Genomic DNA, 16,784 nt, shown 5'->3' with positions numbered 1-16,784 from the left:
TTATATGTCTACTCTGTTCCGTTAATCTACCTTTCTGTTTCTTAGTACAAATTCAGAGTTATTCATTTTCACTCAAGAACTATTAATGATATGAAATATTTTTCCATTTGTTTATTATTTGTATTATAATAAATATAAATATTATATGTTACATATAATATAATATATGATAAATATAAATAAGAATTATATATATAATTTATTATTAGCTTGGAATTTTTCCTTGAAAATTTCCAGTTCATAGACTTTTATCATTTTTTTTATTGGCTCAAAGAGGACAACAACAAGGAAGATGATTTCACAGGAAGCTGAAAAGATTTGCATGAACTGATTCAGAGAGCACAGCACAAGGAGAACAATGTACACTATAACAGGATTATAAAGACAAAAGACTTAAAATCTCTGATGAACGAAGTGACAAAATATGATTGCGGAGGACTGATAATGATCTGTTTTTCTCAACAGAGGGGCAAGAAATAAAAGATGCTTAACGAGACACACATTTTTGGACATGGATGAGGTGGACATTTATTTTGCTTCGCGATGCATATTTGTTAAGGGGGTTTTCTTTTTCTCTTAAATTGAGATGTAAGAAAAAAATTTTAATTCTTGTTGATTGAAAAATAAAAACAAAAAGTAAACTGGATTTTTTGTGCAAAAAAAACAATTTTATGCAATCAAAATTTTTCTTTGTGTCTTCTGTAACACTCTTTATCTCTTGTTTTATCATTAATTCTTCCTCTATCCATAGTTGTAAAAAGTACTTTGTTTCTTGCTCTCTAATTTATGTCACCTTTTATATCTGTCATGTATCCATTTGAGGCAATATTGTGAAGTATTGGTGTCACCCTAATTTCTCCCAGACTTTTTTCCCCAGTTTTCCCAGCAATTTTTGTCAGATGGGGAGGTCTTATCCCAATAGATGGGGTTGAAGATGAAGCTAATAAGTTCTTTTGTTTCTTTATATTGTGTATCTAATTGGTCCCACTGATGAATATCTCTATTTTTTAACCAGCGCCAAATCATTTTCATAATTATTGCTTTATAGTATAGTTTGTGATCTATGATTTCAGGGTCCCTTTAGTTTCTTTTCCTTAACATACTTGAACTTTTGTTCCTCCCATTGAATTTCATTATTATTTTCACTATATCTACAAAACAATCCTTTGAAATATTGATTACTATAGCTGTGAATGAGTAAATTAATTTATGTAGTATGGGCATTTTAATTATATTAGCTAAGCCTACCTCTGAACAATCAATATTTCTCCAATTTTTTTGACTTTATTATATTGTTATTATAAAGAAAGTTCAGTTGCATTCATTAAAGTTGTGTTTTAGTAGGTAGAATGTATTTTATGTTTTTAAATGTTCTATGTATGTTTTATATGTTCTATAGTAATATTGAATGAAATATCTCTTCCCATTATTTCTTGGTGGGTTTTATTGGTAGCAAACAGAAATACTAATGATTTATGTGAACGTCCTTCTTTTCTTTTCACTTGTGACTTATTTTCATTTTTGATATTGCTAATTTGATCTTGATCATTCTTTTTAAAAATCAGATCAATTAGTGGTTTGTTTATTTTACTGACCTCTTTTTTTAAAGACAACTTTTATCAATGTATCAATAGCTTCATCAATTTAATATTTGGAGATTTTTGCTTTCAATTTTGTTAGTTTCTTTGAGATCCAAAAATTGTAACATGTATTTAATTACTTTATTCTCTATCTATTCTTTTTTAGTTGAATACCCAACAAATTGATCATTTATTTCAGTCTTTTGCAGATGAAAGTGCTCAGATAAAATATTCTACTCAGAACTGCCTTGGCTTAATCTTCTGTATTTTGGTTCTGTTTCCTTAGTCCAGTCATTATCTTTGCTTTTTCTTGTTTCCTATTGTTTACCACAAGTATTTTTTGAAGAATCATTTAGCATGAAATTATCCCCCCAAAATTTTTATAAACACAAATACATATTTGTATTTGCAAGGGTGAGATGAGACAAAAGAAAAACACTATCCATTTTTACCTGTAATTGGACACAGATGTACATTGTACTCTAAAAGTCTCAGTAGAAGAGAATTTACCATTTAATGTCCTCATCCTGCAAAATAGCATCAGAACTTGGTTGCTAATTATTTTTGATGATTATTACCCCCTGAGGATGCTTTGTCAGGTGTTTTGTTGACTTTGATCATGAACCCTAGCACCACATTGTTTGTCAGCTGTAGCAACACTTTCTTCATTTTGTTCAATGTATTCTTGGTTGTCTAACTCTTTGGCTTGTGTAATTTTGATTTCACACTTTCTAGAACCAATCTGACATCTATTTTACAGCAATTTCTTCACTTGTTCTTCAGATAAATATATCATGAAACAAAATTCTCTTCTTTCATTTGTTTTTCTGTCCATAGAAATTTTGATCTTGTCAATCTGCAAATTTTCCAAAATGTTCACTTATTATTTTTCAGAAGTATACATGATCAATCCATCTATAAATACTTTGGGGGAGGGGTCTCTTTTTAAAATTTTGGCCTTTTGAATCTCTATGAACTTGTCAGGAAGATAATTATTAATAATGATGATATATTATATATAATGTGCAATATTATTATGGGAATATTAATAACTAATTTATTTATTAACTAATAGAATTCTATCAATACTGACAAGATTTTGCAAAGCAAAAATTCAAATTATCTTGATATTCCAGGGATTGAATCTGTTTTAATCATTTGCCTAGCACTGCTCCAAAATAAGATATGCCCATCTTAGACTCTCAAAAGACATTTTACCTTCACCTGATAGATAGGTAGAGAGGTTGTCTGCTGCTTGCAAGTAGTATAGAAATAACATTACATTGGTGGTTGGCTATATACAGCTTTAAAGTGGTGGCAGGAAAATTATTGGATTATATTTAATGAAATTATGTATTTTCTCCATGACATTCTTCAAACTCATCAATTCTTTAGGGTTATTTAGTCTAGTTTTTATTCTTTTGCTCAATGCCATTTATTAATTAAAGTGGTGTCACATTCTGATTAATAAAAAGTGCATTCAATATGTAGAATTTTATAGATTTTGTGAGGTTTTACATGTCTTGATATGTGGTCAGTTTTTAAAATATGTCGTGCAATTCTGAGAAATAAGTATTTATAGGGGAGAAATAGGGACGTGCAGATAGATAGATAGATAGATAGATAGATAGATAGATAGATAGATAGATACTAATATATACACATATGCATTTACATATGTGTATATATGCATTATGTATGTGTGTGTATATACAGAGACAAACACATTCTTTTACATATCTAATCAGCAACCACCAGAGAGCTAAACTTTCTAAAATTATATTCAGGTACTTAACTTCTTACACTTGTTTGCTTTTTTCATTTGTTTGGGGGGGGTGTGTGTGCGCACGCACACGTGTGTGTGTGTGTGTGTGTGTGTGTGAAATAGGTACATTGAAATCTGTAAGTTAACCATGCAGAAGAGGATGGTGAAATGCTTGATTCAGTCTGCCTCTGCCCCTCTTCCTTCTCTTCCTTTTGTTGAGATCACACACATGGGTTTTTATACCTTTCTCTAAACCCCTTTTCATGATTCACTCTCTAAGGTTACAGTTTGCTTGATTGTGACTATCTCTATGAGAGTACCAACCGTCTTTGCCATCTCAGATCTGCCCTCTCCACCCTCCCAATCCCTTTCTTTTCTTTTAAGCTGAATGTATTTCTATATCAAACTTATCTATGTGTGTGTTCTACCCTCCTTTGATCCACTGAGAAGGAATGAGCTTTGAGTGACACTGACTAGTCCCACTTCTTTTTTGGTTTAATATATAGCTTGTGTACCTTGGTTATATGAGATAGTAAGCCCCCCAAAACACACGCACACTCACACACACACACGTGCACAAATATACACTTCTTTTCTTCCCTAGTACATTACTTTTTTGCCTCCCATGGTCTTTATGATTTCAAATAACTGTATAAAAAACACTTCCAGGTCCTTGCTTATATATAACTCCCGTTTTGACACCACTCAATGACATTAGAGTTATGAAGGGACATTTATTTCTTTTCAATCTATTAAAATGCAAACACTTCATCTTTATATCATTCCTTCTGATTCCTCTAACATACTCGCATTTCTACAGTACTCTTGATTCCTATGTTTTCATTTCAAAGTCTCTAGTAGGCTCTTATCTTTTCATTAGGAATTCTTGGAAGGCCTCTATTTCATTAAAGATCCATTTTGCTCCCTGTACAATTATACTCCATTTTTTCTGGCTAAATTATTCTTGATTGAAAGCCTCCATCTTTTGTCTTTGGGTATATCGTATTCCAAGTTCTCCTCTTTATAGTGGCAAATGACAAATCTTTTGAATCCTCACAGTGACTCATTTAAACTTGAATTTTTTCCTTTGGGCTACTTGTAGTACTTTTTTAATCATAGAAGCTCTGGATTTTGTCAAAGACTTTTCTGGGATGAAATTGCAGTATATAAACTATATCCACATGAATTATTAGTATTTCTGTGTATTACAAACAAAGCCCAGGAAGAATACAAAGAAAAATCACAGGAAAAATAATCAGAGGGTGAATAAAATACTTGACAATCTACCTGCCAAGATACACACAAAAATTGCATGTCAATTTTAAAACATACTTTATGGTTATAGACAAGGCAAGTCAAGTCAGTAAACAGTTATTACAGATCTAGGACATGACAAGCATTGTGCTAAGCACTGGGGATACAAATAAATGCTATAAAAAAAGTCTCTGCTTCCAAGGAGTTTGCAATCACATGGAGAAAATAACATGCAAACAGCTATGTACAAACAAGATATATACAGGATAAATTTGAGATAATTTCGGAGGGAAGACATTCCCATTAAGTGATACCAGGAAAAGTATCTTGCAGAAGATGGGATCTTAGCTGATATTTCCAGGAAAACCAGATGGTGGAAATGAGAAAGGAGAAAATTCCAATCACGGGAACAGTCAATGAAAATGCATAAAGTTAGGAAATGAGTATCTTATACAAGTTTTTCTGTCAAGAATGCCAATATCAGGGCAGAGTCAAGATGGCAGAGTGAAAGCAAGGACTGCCCTGAGCCCTCCGTCAAAGCCCTCCAAATACCTGTAAAAAAAATGACTCTAAATAAATTCGTATGGAATCCACAAAATGACAGAGTGAAACAAATCCCCAGGCCAAGACAACCTGAAAAATCAGCAGGAAGTGTCTATCACTTCTGGCAGGGAGTGAAATACAGTCCAGTGTGGGCCACACCAGCACAGATGGGCCAGAGCAGGCCTCAGGGGACTTAATCATTGGCAACTGTGGCAATTTCCAAACTTTTCAACCCACAAATGCCAAAAAGGTCAGTGGGAAAACTCTGTAGGAGCTGGGTGAAAGAGAAGTGAGCCATCTAAATAGGTCCAGTCCCAGCCCCAGGGAGGTAGGAGTCGTAGCAGCAACAATGGCAGAAGCTGCTTCTGGAGCTCTAGGCCCACAGATAGTGGGGGATCTAGTGGCTAATACAAAATCTCTGAAACCTGGGACAGTATACCCCAAGCCCAGCAGAAGCAGAGTCCTACCTTGATAAAGACTTAGAAAGTCAAGTGTTTGGCTAGGAAGATGAGTAAGCATCATAAAAGAATTCAGACTATAGAATCTTACTTTGATGACAAAGAAGATTAAAGCATACAACCAGAAGAAGAAAAAGTCAAAGCTCCTACCTCAAAAGCCTCCAAGAAAAATAAGAATTGGTCTTAAGCTAAAGAAGAGCTCAAAAATGATTTTGAAAATCAAGTAAGAGAAGTAGAGGAAAAACTGGGAAGAGAAATGAGAGTGATGCAAGAAAATATGAATATTCAGTCAACAGCTTGCTAAAGGAGACCCAAAAATACTGAAGAAAATAATATCTTTAAAAATAGACTAACCCAAATGGCAAAAGAAGTCCAAAAAGCCAATGAGGAGAAGAATGCCTTAAAAAGAATAATTAGCCAAATGGAGAAGGAAGCCCAAAAGTTCCCTGAAGAAAATAATTCCTTCAAAATCAGAATGGAGCAAATGGAAGCTAATGACTTTGTGAGAAATCAAGAAGTTATAAAACAGAACCAAAAGAATGAAAAAATTAGAAGACAATGTGAAATATCTCATCTGAAAAAACCACCAGAAAATAGAACCAGGAGAGATAATTTTAAAATTATTGGACTACCTGAAAGCTATGATCCAAAAAAGAGCCTAGACATCATTTTTCAAGAAATTATTAAGGTAAACTGCCCTGGTATTCTATAACCAGAGGGTAAAATAGAAATTGAAAGAATTCACTGATGGCCTCTGGGAAAAGATACTAAAAGGAAAACTCCTAAGAATATTGTAGTCAAATTCCAGAGTTCCCAGGTTAAAGAAAATATTACAAGCAGCCAGAAAGAAATAATTCAAGCATTGTGGAAATACAAACAGGATAACACAAAATCTAGCAGCTTCTATATTCAGGGATTGAAGAGCTTGGAATATAATATTCCAGAGGTCAGAGGAGCTAGGATTAAAACCAAGAATCACCTACCCAACAAAACTGAGTATATTCCTTCAGGGAGAAAAATGGACATTCAATAAAATGGAGAACTTTCAAGCATTCTTGATGAAAAGACCAGAGCTGAATAGAAAAATTTGACTTTCAAAAATACAAGAATCTAGAGAAGCATGAAAAGGTAAACAAGAAAGAGAAATCATAAAAGACTTATTAAAGTTGTATTCCTTACATTCCTACATGGAAAGATGATATTTCTAACTCATGAGACCTTTCTCTTTTTTAGGGTAGTTGGAGGAAATAGATAGATAGATGGATGGATGGATGGATGGATAGATTGATAAATAGATAGATAGATAGATAGATAGATAGATAGATAGATAGATAGATAGATAGATAGATAGATAGATGATAGATAGATAGATAGATAGATAGATAGATAGATAGATAGATAGATAGGTAGGTAGGTAGGTAGATGGCACAGGGTAAGTTGAATATTATGAAGGGATGACATCTAAAAAATAAAATTAAGGGGTGAGAGAGGAAAATACTGGGAGAAAGAGAAAGGGAGAGATAGAATGGGGTAAATTATCTTACGTAAGAGGTAAGTGAAAGGTTTTATAATGGAGGGGAAGAGGAGGAGGTGAGAAGGAATGAGTGAACCTTACTATCATCAGATTTGGCATAAGGAGGGAATATCATACACACTTAATTGGGTATCTTACCCTACAGGAAAGTAGGCGGGGGGAATGGAAGAGGGGATGATAGAAGGAAGGGCAGAGTAGGGAAAGGGGTAAACAGAATCCATGCCATCTGGGGTGGTGTGAGGGGAGAGATGGGAAGAAAATTTGGAACTCAGCATATTTTGGAAATGAATGCTGAAAGCTAAAAATAAACTAATTTTTAAACAAAGAAGGACAATGTCATTGAATAAAAGAGTATGTGGAAAGGAATAAAGTATGAAAAAGCAAAGACCTCAGTTACTGGAATAAGGTCTCACTATTTGATGAAAACTGAAGTGAAAACTGGAAAGCAGTCAGACAAAAATTAGGTTTAGATCAGCACCTCACATCATATATCAACATAAGCTCCAAATCTTCACATGGCTATATGCCTTAGATTAAAAAAAAAACAGTCATATCATAAGATAATTAGAGGAGAAAAAGGAGAAATTACCTTTCAGATCTACAGCTAGAGTTCATAATGAAACAAGAAAAAAAATCATAAAATATCAAGTAAACAATTTTTATTATATAAAATTTAAAAAATTTGGCACCAAAACAAAAAACCACAAGAAATGCAGCTAGAATTAAACAGGAAACAGTTAACTAGGAGAAAAACTTTTATAGCATGTTTCCCAGGTAAAGGTTTTATTTCTAAAATATTTAAGGAACTAATTCAAATGTATAAGAATTATTGCTTCTTTGACACCTGAAAAGATCATCACTCTCACAATGTCATCTTTGCTGGCTTCAGCCACAACATCCTCCCTGCTCTCTTTATAGCTTTCCTTATCAGCTTCCTCTTCCATGCTTCCTGATAAATAGTCAAGGATATAAGGAGACAGGCAGTTCTCAAAGTGAAGAAAGTCAAAATATCAATTACCATATAAAAAAAGTTTCAAATTAAGTGGCAAATATATGATCTACTGGTCAAATTAAGTGTCAAATATATGATCTACTGGTCAAATATATAATCTACATGCAGTGCACAGCACTTCCAAGTGCAGCTTGGACCTGATTAAAATGCAACTGGAAAATATTTAACAAAATAAAAATACAATAAAAGATGGATAACACTATATTTTAAAACAAAATCAACATGAAGCCTTTAGGGTTCCTTATGTACAGTTCGGTGATCGCTGTTTTTATGAGTTTGACACCTCTGCTCTATATCAATGACAATTAGAGAAATGCAAATTAAAGCTGTTTTGGAATTCCACCTCCAATCCATCAGATAAAAAAAGGACAAATATTTGAAGGGCTACAGGAAAATAGGTACATTAATTCACCATTAATTGATCCAGCTACTCTAAAAAGCAATTTGAAACAATACCCCAAAAGTTATTCAAATGTGCATATACTTGGACCCAGTATAACCTTTGTTAGGCTATGATCTATTAAATTATAGAGAAAAGAAAAAGATCTATATAATAATAATAACAGCAATAACAATTGTTAACATTTACACAGCACTTAGTCAGGCATTGTGCTAAGAGTTTGCAATTATTGTCTCATTTGATTCTCATAACAACCCTGAGGGGTAGATGGAACTATTATTCCCATTTTGCAGATAAGAAAATGAGGCAAACAGAGACCAACCAAGTTCAGGGTCACAGAGCCAACATCTGAGGCTGGCCTCGGGTCTTCCTAACACCAGGTCTGGAGCTACATCTGCTAGAACCATCCACCTGCCTTGTTTACATAGAACTTTATAACAACTCTTTTATGATGCCAAAGAATTGAAAACTCAGGAAATGATTGTCAGTGAAGAATGATTGAACAATTAAATTATATTAATGTAATCGAATACTATTGTGCTGTAAGAAACAACAGAGGATGGTTTTAGAGAAACCTGTGAAGACTTGCATAAACTGATGCAAAGTGAAATGAGTAGCACCAGAAGAGCAATTTACATTATAATAACATTTTAAAAACCTAATAACCTTAAAAGATTTAAGAATTCTGACCAATGAGTGAATGAACATAATTCCAAAAGACCAATGGTGAAGAATGCTACCACCTCTTAACAGAGAATACAGAATGTGACTAATGTGGGAGTTTGTTTTGTTTGACTACATATATTTGTTATAAGGATTTTGTTGTTTTCCTTTTTTTTCCCTAGGGAGGGGGTATGTAGAAGTGAGGAGAGAAAAAAAATGATTGTTAATTTAAAAAGAACTATTTAGTTTAAAATCCAAAAAAGAGTAAAAATAATATAATGACAGTTTTCATAACCATTTCTACTTGAACACCTTGAAAAAAGATGACAATGAGATGAAAATAATGACTATAATGATATTCAGAAATACTAGTGCACTTTAAATTTTTAATGCAATGTATGAAAATTTCCTCATTTCATTCTCACAAAAAACTTTTGAGGTACTAATATTAACCCCATCTTGCAAATGAGCCAAAAATGCTTCAGAAAGAATGACTCCTTCAGTACGCCACAGCCAACAAGTTGCTGATGCAGGATTAATGCCAAGTTCTTTCTGACTCCAGGTCCAGCACTATGCCATATTGCTTTTAGGAACAAGTGAAAAAATACCCACAGTGTGATCTGCAGATTTGTGTTTCTGTGCTTTGAAGTGTATATAACTCTGACAAAATGTCAAATAGTCTCTGACATCTGGTCATTTACAAACTGTTCCCTGAATTCATCTCACACTTTCCTGCTTTAATTCATTCCCTCTTCCCTTTTTATACTCATTCCTTCACTCCCTTCCCATCTTTGTTTAAATACAACTCATTCATAAGATCCTGCTCAGATACTACTCTCTCCATAACATCTTCCCTTCCCTGACCCCAAAACCATCTTGATGATGGGAATTTTCATAACAATTTGTTTATAGGTCTTCTACGGATGAATTACATTCTATTTTGTATTCTTACTCTTTGTATACAGATTTTTTTTTATCTCCATTGGATCATAGTCAGGAGCCACTTCTTTAAATTAGCATATCTTAGTGCCTTGTATATAACAGATGTATAATAATGGTGTAGTGGAAAGAGAAGTAGACTTGGAGTATGAAGATCTGGATTTGAATTCTAGACTGTGTGCTCAAGGGCACTTAAGCCCTCTGAGCCTCAGCTTTCTCATCCATAAAATAGACATAATAATATAGGTACTGTCCACCTCCAGGGCGGGGGAGGGTTTGCAAGTCAAAATGCTATTTGAATGTGAGTTATTATTAATTTACTTATTGATTTGCTGAAATTTAAAAAGGATACAAGCTGAGGAAAGAGGTTGGAAAAGAGGAAAACAAAAGAAAATAAGCAAAGGCAGGATAGGAGAAGGGAAATGAATGAGACAGAAAGATTGTCAACTAGTTAATGTTCATACGGAAAGTGAGAAAGGAAGTGTGACAAAAGTCAATAGGTAAAGTTACTTTCATTCTTAATTAAGTAATGATGAAAAGGAGGATTGCTTAATAGAAGAACAAAGTGGCAAATTTGGAAGACCTAGAGAACAGAAAATTCTTTCCCCATCAAGGGATCTTAACCTAGAGTCTATGTGTAAATTTCAGGGGTATGTAAAATTGCACAGGAAAAATTGAATTTTTAAGAAATCCAGATCTTTATATATAGATAAATTTATATTATATAAAAATTTATATATTTAATAAAATTGGCTTCCTTTGTAATCTTAAATATTTTGTTTTATGCTTTTAAAAACATTATTCAGAGAAGGGGGTCCATAGACTTGGTAAGAATACTAAGGTCCATCATAAAAGATAGAGAACCCTACTTCTAAGTAACAAATTAATGAATTTAAATGTGTTACTCCAAGTTAATGTGTTTTTTTCTTTCTTAAATTGGTATCTTAAACTATGTATGTCATTGTACAAGTTATAGTTTCAAAAAAAACAGATTTAGGACTAGAGTTCAAGACATAAGATCCAGCCTCAATATTTTCTTTTCTAAGTTAGAAATACTAAACAGGCCTTTGTGTGCTTGCTAACAGCTTTCCTATCCATGCAATTAATATCTTCTTCCATCTTCTAGGGGCCCCCACTGGTCTCACACTGGTAATAAGATGTAGTTACTATGACAATAGCCCCTGCTCATTTTTCCATCTCACTGGGAAAGTGCGAAAAAAAAAAAAAACCACTTCAGAAGATACTGTTTGAGCTTATTCCTTCTGAAGTAGCTATTAATGCTTCTTTCTAGATCAATCGCCCAGATTGGTTAATGAAATCAATTAAAGTAGCATCCTTTTTTTATTCTTTGAGGCATGGACCAAATTCTCACATGATTCTATCTTTCATAGCCATCTCTGTGGCTCTCTGAATAAGTAAGCAGAATGCTCTGAAAAGTCTTTAACTGATTTCTTACTCTCGCCACATACCCCGTGACCTCTTCAGGCCCACACCACAAATTTTGACTTGGAGGAACTTCTGCTATGGGACACTACTTCTCCTGGTTGGTGACTACCTTTCCCAGAAAAGTTTTCCTTTCCCAGAAAAACTCCAGCCATGCTCCACTTTATTTTACTCTCTCTACTTTGGTTACCTCCTCCATAACCTCTGTGGAAAAAACCCTCAAATATAGAGAGACCCACATCAAAGGAGGAGACTATCATGGTGTGGCTCAAAGTGAGGCAGAATAGATATCTCTAGTATTTTCTATGCCCATCCTTCTCAGGTTGGGGGGGAGGGGTGTCATTCCTGCCAAAAGGGGAAACCAGAAGTTAGGGCCAGAAGCTTCTCTGCTCTACTTAGAGAGAGAGAGAGATGCTGAACTAGAATTGCACGTACTCCCTTAAATATTATTAGTCCAGAGGATGTGATCTAGAGGTTCAATCTAACTTTCAATTACTTGGTCATCATTATCAAGGGGAAGGTGGATCTCAGGCTTTATATCCAAAGCTTGCCTCCTTGCCTATCTAAGAACAATTCTACAATGAACACATATAACAAATAGCAAAGAAAACCTTTTATCCAAATCACAGAAATACAGAAGGGTATACAAAGAAGAATATATACCAGACAATACACAGTAAAGAAGTTCTTCCATTGAGATTAAGACAATTCAAGGGAGTCTTGGGTTTCATCCAAGGGGAAATCCTTGAAAATCTTTAATGTAATAACCTGGGATTAGAGATATTGTAAAGACTGGTAACTTTACTCATGTCTTCCCAGAATCTTTTCTTTCAGTATCCTGAAATGAGGTTAACCTCTGCTATGTTACCTATCAAAGCTGGAAGCTAGAAGCATCCAAAGCCACTCAACACTTCAAGAGACTTGAAAAAACTAGAAGTTTTAAGAGTCCTGTAAAGGACTAAAGCTTGGAGAGTCACAAAACAACTAGCCTAGAAGAATTTCAAAAGGAATTGGAGAACTAAAACTCTTCTGCCTCTCACTAACTCCTCTTTGTCATTCATGCAAGGCAGAGCATTCATCTATACAAATAAGGAAAGAATCCTATGCCAATAAGCCTTGGGATAGTGGTTATACCTCTTTACCAACTACCTATCCCAAAACACTTTCTTCTGCACTTGTCTTCAAGTCCGAAACTATGAACCACTGATGATCCTATCAAACCTGCTATTGCTCCTAGATAAAGTGTGTCAGTTTATTACCCAATGGCCTACCTCACAATCCCATGTAATATTCTTAAACCAGTGCTCTCTTTGCCATTAATGGCAGTGGGTAGGTGATTTTTCCACAGTAGAATGCAAGTTCCTTGAAGGTGGGACCTGTTTTTTTTTTTTGTATTTATAGCCTCACTTCCTTAGCATGAGTTCAACACATAGTAAGTACTTGGTAAATGCCATTTCATTCCCTCATTTATTCATAATTTACATGATTTATACAGATTGCCTTTCTCATGCATCTGAGAATAAGGTGCAAAATACATCTTGTTCCTTCTCCCTGACAACCTGCTACAAATATTTCTGGAAACTTAAAACCAACTGTCTGATTTCACAAAAGAAGCAATCTGATCTGAACTGAAGTAGATAATGGATGATGATTCATTTCTATAAAAGGTCTTAATGAGGGACAGATATATTGTTATGATATACATTGTTGTAAATTTATAAAAACACTTTGTACAGTACTGTTAGGTTACAAAGCACTTTCTTCACATGCATTTTACTTATTTATTCCTCATATATATATGTTATGTGTATATATGTCATATATATTGTATAAATAAATAGTATACTCATTTTACTGATGAAATAATTGAGTCTCAGAGAAGCTAACCTGTGTGTGACACCAGTACTCAAATCTAGGTCTTATTTTTAAATTCAGTGTTTTATTCTTTACATATATAATGTCTCAGATGCTTCCATATTCCTGGAACACTAATGGAGAAATGAGTTTAAATTAAGGTAGAAGATCTGGTTGGACATAAGAAAGAATTACTAGTGCAGGAAAAAGCAATGTGTCATAGTGAATAATTTGCCTCAAAGAAAGGAAGATTTGAATTCAGGTTCCTTCTCCGACCCTAAGTAAGTCATATAATCTTGGGATCCCCTAGAAATTCTGCAAGAAAAGGCACCCATCTGAAATGATAAAGGAAGTTCTTCACAGTCACCTCCCTAGAGTGATCTCCCTCTCCAAAAAGAGAAATGAGGGAGAATTTGTTTGTCATCATAATAAAACACTGTAACAAGCTACTGAGAGGAGCCATTAGAAAATTCAACAACTATTCATTCTGGATACCTAGCTAAAGGTGGCAGGGGTGATGAACCAATAAATCAGTTGTTCTTTCAGGCTCTAACATTCTGTGATCGTACTACCCTCAAGGACATAAGAATACATAAGAAGATGAAGAGGCATATTCTATAGCAGTAACCATTGGGATGAGAAAGAAAAACCTACCTGCTCCGATATCACCAGGTTCCATTTTTAAATCATCAAAACCAAAAAATGATCTAAAAGAAAAAGGGGCCTCAGCTGTTGACAACTCAGGATTAGTGCCAGTGACTACTTCAGAATTTCCACGGTTGGTCTCCACCTCCACTTCCACCTCCTTTTCAATAAAAAGAGAAAGAGGGGGAGAAAATTTTCAAATCTTTGATGATTCTGTCTAGTGATTATGCTTAGACTATTAAGTGCTATCTATTCATTCATGCTGGTGCAACTACCATAAATTATAATTCTGAAGACAATTCTAAATATTGCATTTCTCTATGGAAAAATCATTTTTCTGGCCATTAAACATATGACCTAATTAAGGGTGAGAATAAATGCTGGAGCTGGGTGTCTGCCACCCTCAGCTGCCATTATATAGCAAAGTCTGAATAAGCATAGGGGACCTCCCTTCTAGCAACTACGATAGCGTACCTTTATTCCCTAATCAAGGAATTCCATCTGTTCCTCAATGCAGAGGTCAAGAACTTTTGCATAACTATAGTTTGCACAAATTTTTAAAACATATATGTTAATAGGTGTTTGACATTCTTCATCATTATTCCCTTTGCTTTAGAGATATTTCAAAACAGTTTTTATTAAACAATACAAAACATGTATCAGGGGGCCCAGAACTGGTCTTGGACTATTTGACCAGCCCCGTTTCCTATTACACAAATTTAGTCTTTAATCATTTTTTAAGTGCACAGTTCAATTCCAAAAAAGAAAAACATGCTATTTTCCCTTCCCCTCCTTCTTCATTCTGTTAGCTGTTTGGAATATCCAATGCACTTCTTGCGTATATGCTTCAGCCATCTTGTTTTCTTATCCCAGCTGGTAATTGCAGCTTACTATCGGCATTCAGAAAATTATTTAGAAGAAAGAGAAAAAGAAAGGAAGAAAGAAAGAAAGGGAAAAAGAAAGAAAGAAAGAGAAAGAAAGGAAGGAAAAGAAAAGAAAAGAAAGAAAGAAGGAAGGAAGGAAGGAAAAGAAAAGAAAGAAAGAAAGAAGAAAGGAAGAAGGAAGGAAGGAAAGAAAAGAAAGAAAAAATGAGATAAAAGAAGATGTAAAATACTTTTTGAAATGTAAGACTTAGGAGTAAAGAATGTTCTCTCTCAAACAGGCAATCAAGTAAGTATATAGCACGCTGAGAAACATGAGGAATTCTTCTTTTTAATGATGCATCACTGCCCACCCCCATGTTACTCACCATTTCTGGAGAATCCATCATTCAAAACCAAAGGGTTTTCCTTTTTCATTATAAAAATCAACTCAATGAGAAACTAGCCTAACAAATTACTCCACTTTGGAAATGTTTTCACCAATTCACTCAGCACCGCAGACCCAGTATTTGTAGCAAGCGACATTATTGCTCTGCTCGGTGAAATTCAAGCTATCTACGGATATCTGATAGCCTAGATGGCAGGACTACAGAAATGGGGTAGGCAAAAAAAAAAAAAAAAAAAAAAGCTGCCTCTTTTTTAATTAGTGTGAGCAGGTAAGGTAATCAAACCCTTCCAGGGACCTCTCAGAAAAGAATCTTTTGAATAGATTGTTTTCATTTTCGTTAAGAATAGCATAGGAAGCTAGGGGCAGTGCAGTGGTAGTTTCTCACTGGGGTGAAGCTGAATTTTTTATCCCCTTTATTTTACTGGTCTAATAAAAAATAGTGATAAATAGTACAGGAGTTAAAGGGTTAAAATCTTTAATCTGCTACTCATTACCCACATTTTGTGCCTCTGATCTCTCTTGTGAAAAAATGAGGCAATTGGACTAAATTATCTCAACAGACCTTTTTATCTCTAAATTCTATTATCTATGAACTACAGAACACATTTAAAGTTGTCTATCATATTCACGGAAATATTAGGCATGAAGACATGACATGAAATTTCTCCCCTATGATAAAACTAAATTTCTGATCTCAACAAATTCATAGTCCAATATAGTGGCTTGTGACTAAAGCAAAAATAAGTGAATTGGTATGGAGGCCTGCCATCCCCTGGTTTGTTCTCAAAATGACATAGTTTGGAGAATAGATAACATATTAGTCCAAGTTTTTACCTGAGCTCTATAAAGAGGCAAACCAAAGGACTCATTGTATGATATCAAAGTCTAATTATATGTGAAACTTGATAAAGCAAATTACGTGCAGGTATGGTTCAATCTCTTGCCTCATATAGGCTTAAGTTCCTCTTGATTTAGTCTTCCCTATCTGTGACTATATTGGAAAGAGGTGGTGTTTTGAACTGGAAAGAATATCAGACTAAGAATAAAGAGACTCAAACTTGATGTTCAGCCTCCTGTTGGATTGTGAAATGGAGAGGTGAGTCCCTTATGACCATATTCTGTCTCCTACTTTGTATGAATCCTCCTGTGGGAAAGAGAAGAACCATCATTCCATCATCAAGTTTCTGGCCTGGTCTATTGCCTTTGGGAAGGAGAATATCATCCCTCTTTCTGTTCCAAGTTTTTATTTCCTTTACTTGAAATGCCCATGACTCTGAAAGGAGTCCATCCTGAGGTCATAATGTCTTTGACTGTAAAAATCTCTTTAATGTTTCACTTAAAGATTGACCAATAACATCTCTACAGCCTTTCTTGACATCTCTGCAGGCTTTGAAACTTTCAATCATCCTCTTCTCCTTGATACTT

The 16,784-nt window shown here is 34.4% G+C and overlaps 1 protein-coding gene across 1 annotated transcript in view; it reads right to left on the bottom strand.

Annotated features, from left to right (window-relative positions):
- Positions 1 to 15,496, bottom strand: part of TMPRSS3 (transmembrane serine protease 3) — a 66,525-nt gene extending 51,029 nt beyond the window's left edge. The window contains exons 1-2 of the mRNA XM_072615770.1: positions 15,452 to 15,496; positions 14,100 to 14,250 (exon numbers count right to left, since the gene is read on the bottom strand). Coding sequence (XP_072471871.1) covers positions 14,100 to 14,250; positions 15,452 to 15,496 — 196 coding nt within the window. The remainder of the gene's footprint in view (positions 1 to 14,099; positions 14,251 to 15,451) is intronic.
- Positions 15,497 to 16,784: the final 1,288 nt, after the last annotated feature.

Source organism: Notamacropus eugenii, chromosome 5 (genome assembly GCF_028372415.1).
Source record: "Notamacropus eugenii isolate mMacEug1 chromosome 5, mMacEug1.pri_v2, whole genome shotgun sequence".
Taxonomy (NCBI): Eukaryota; Metazoa; Chordata; class Mammalia; order Diprotodontia; family Macropodidae; genus Notamacropus; species Notamacropus eugenii.
Note: the sequence above shows the minus strand (reverse complement) of the source record. Positions and strands in the feature narration are given on the sequence as shown.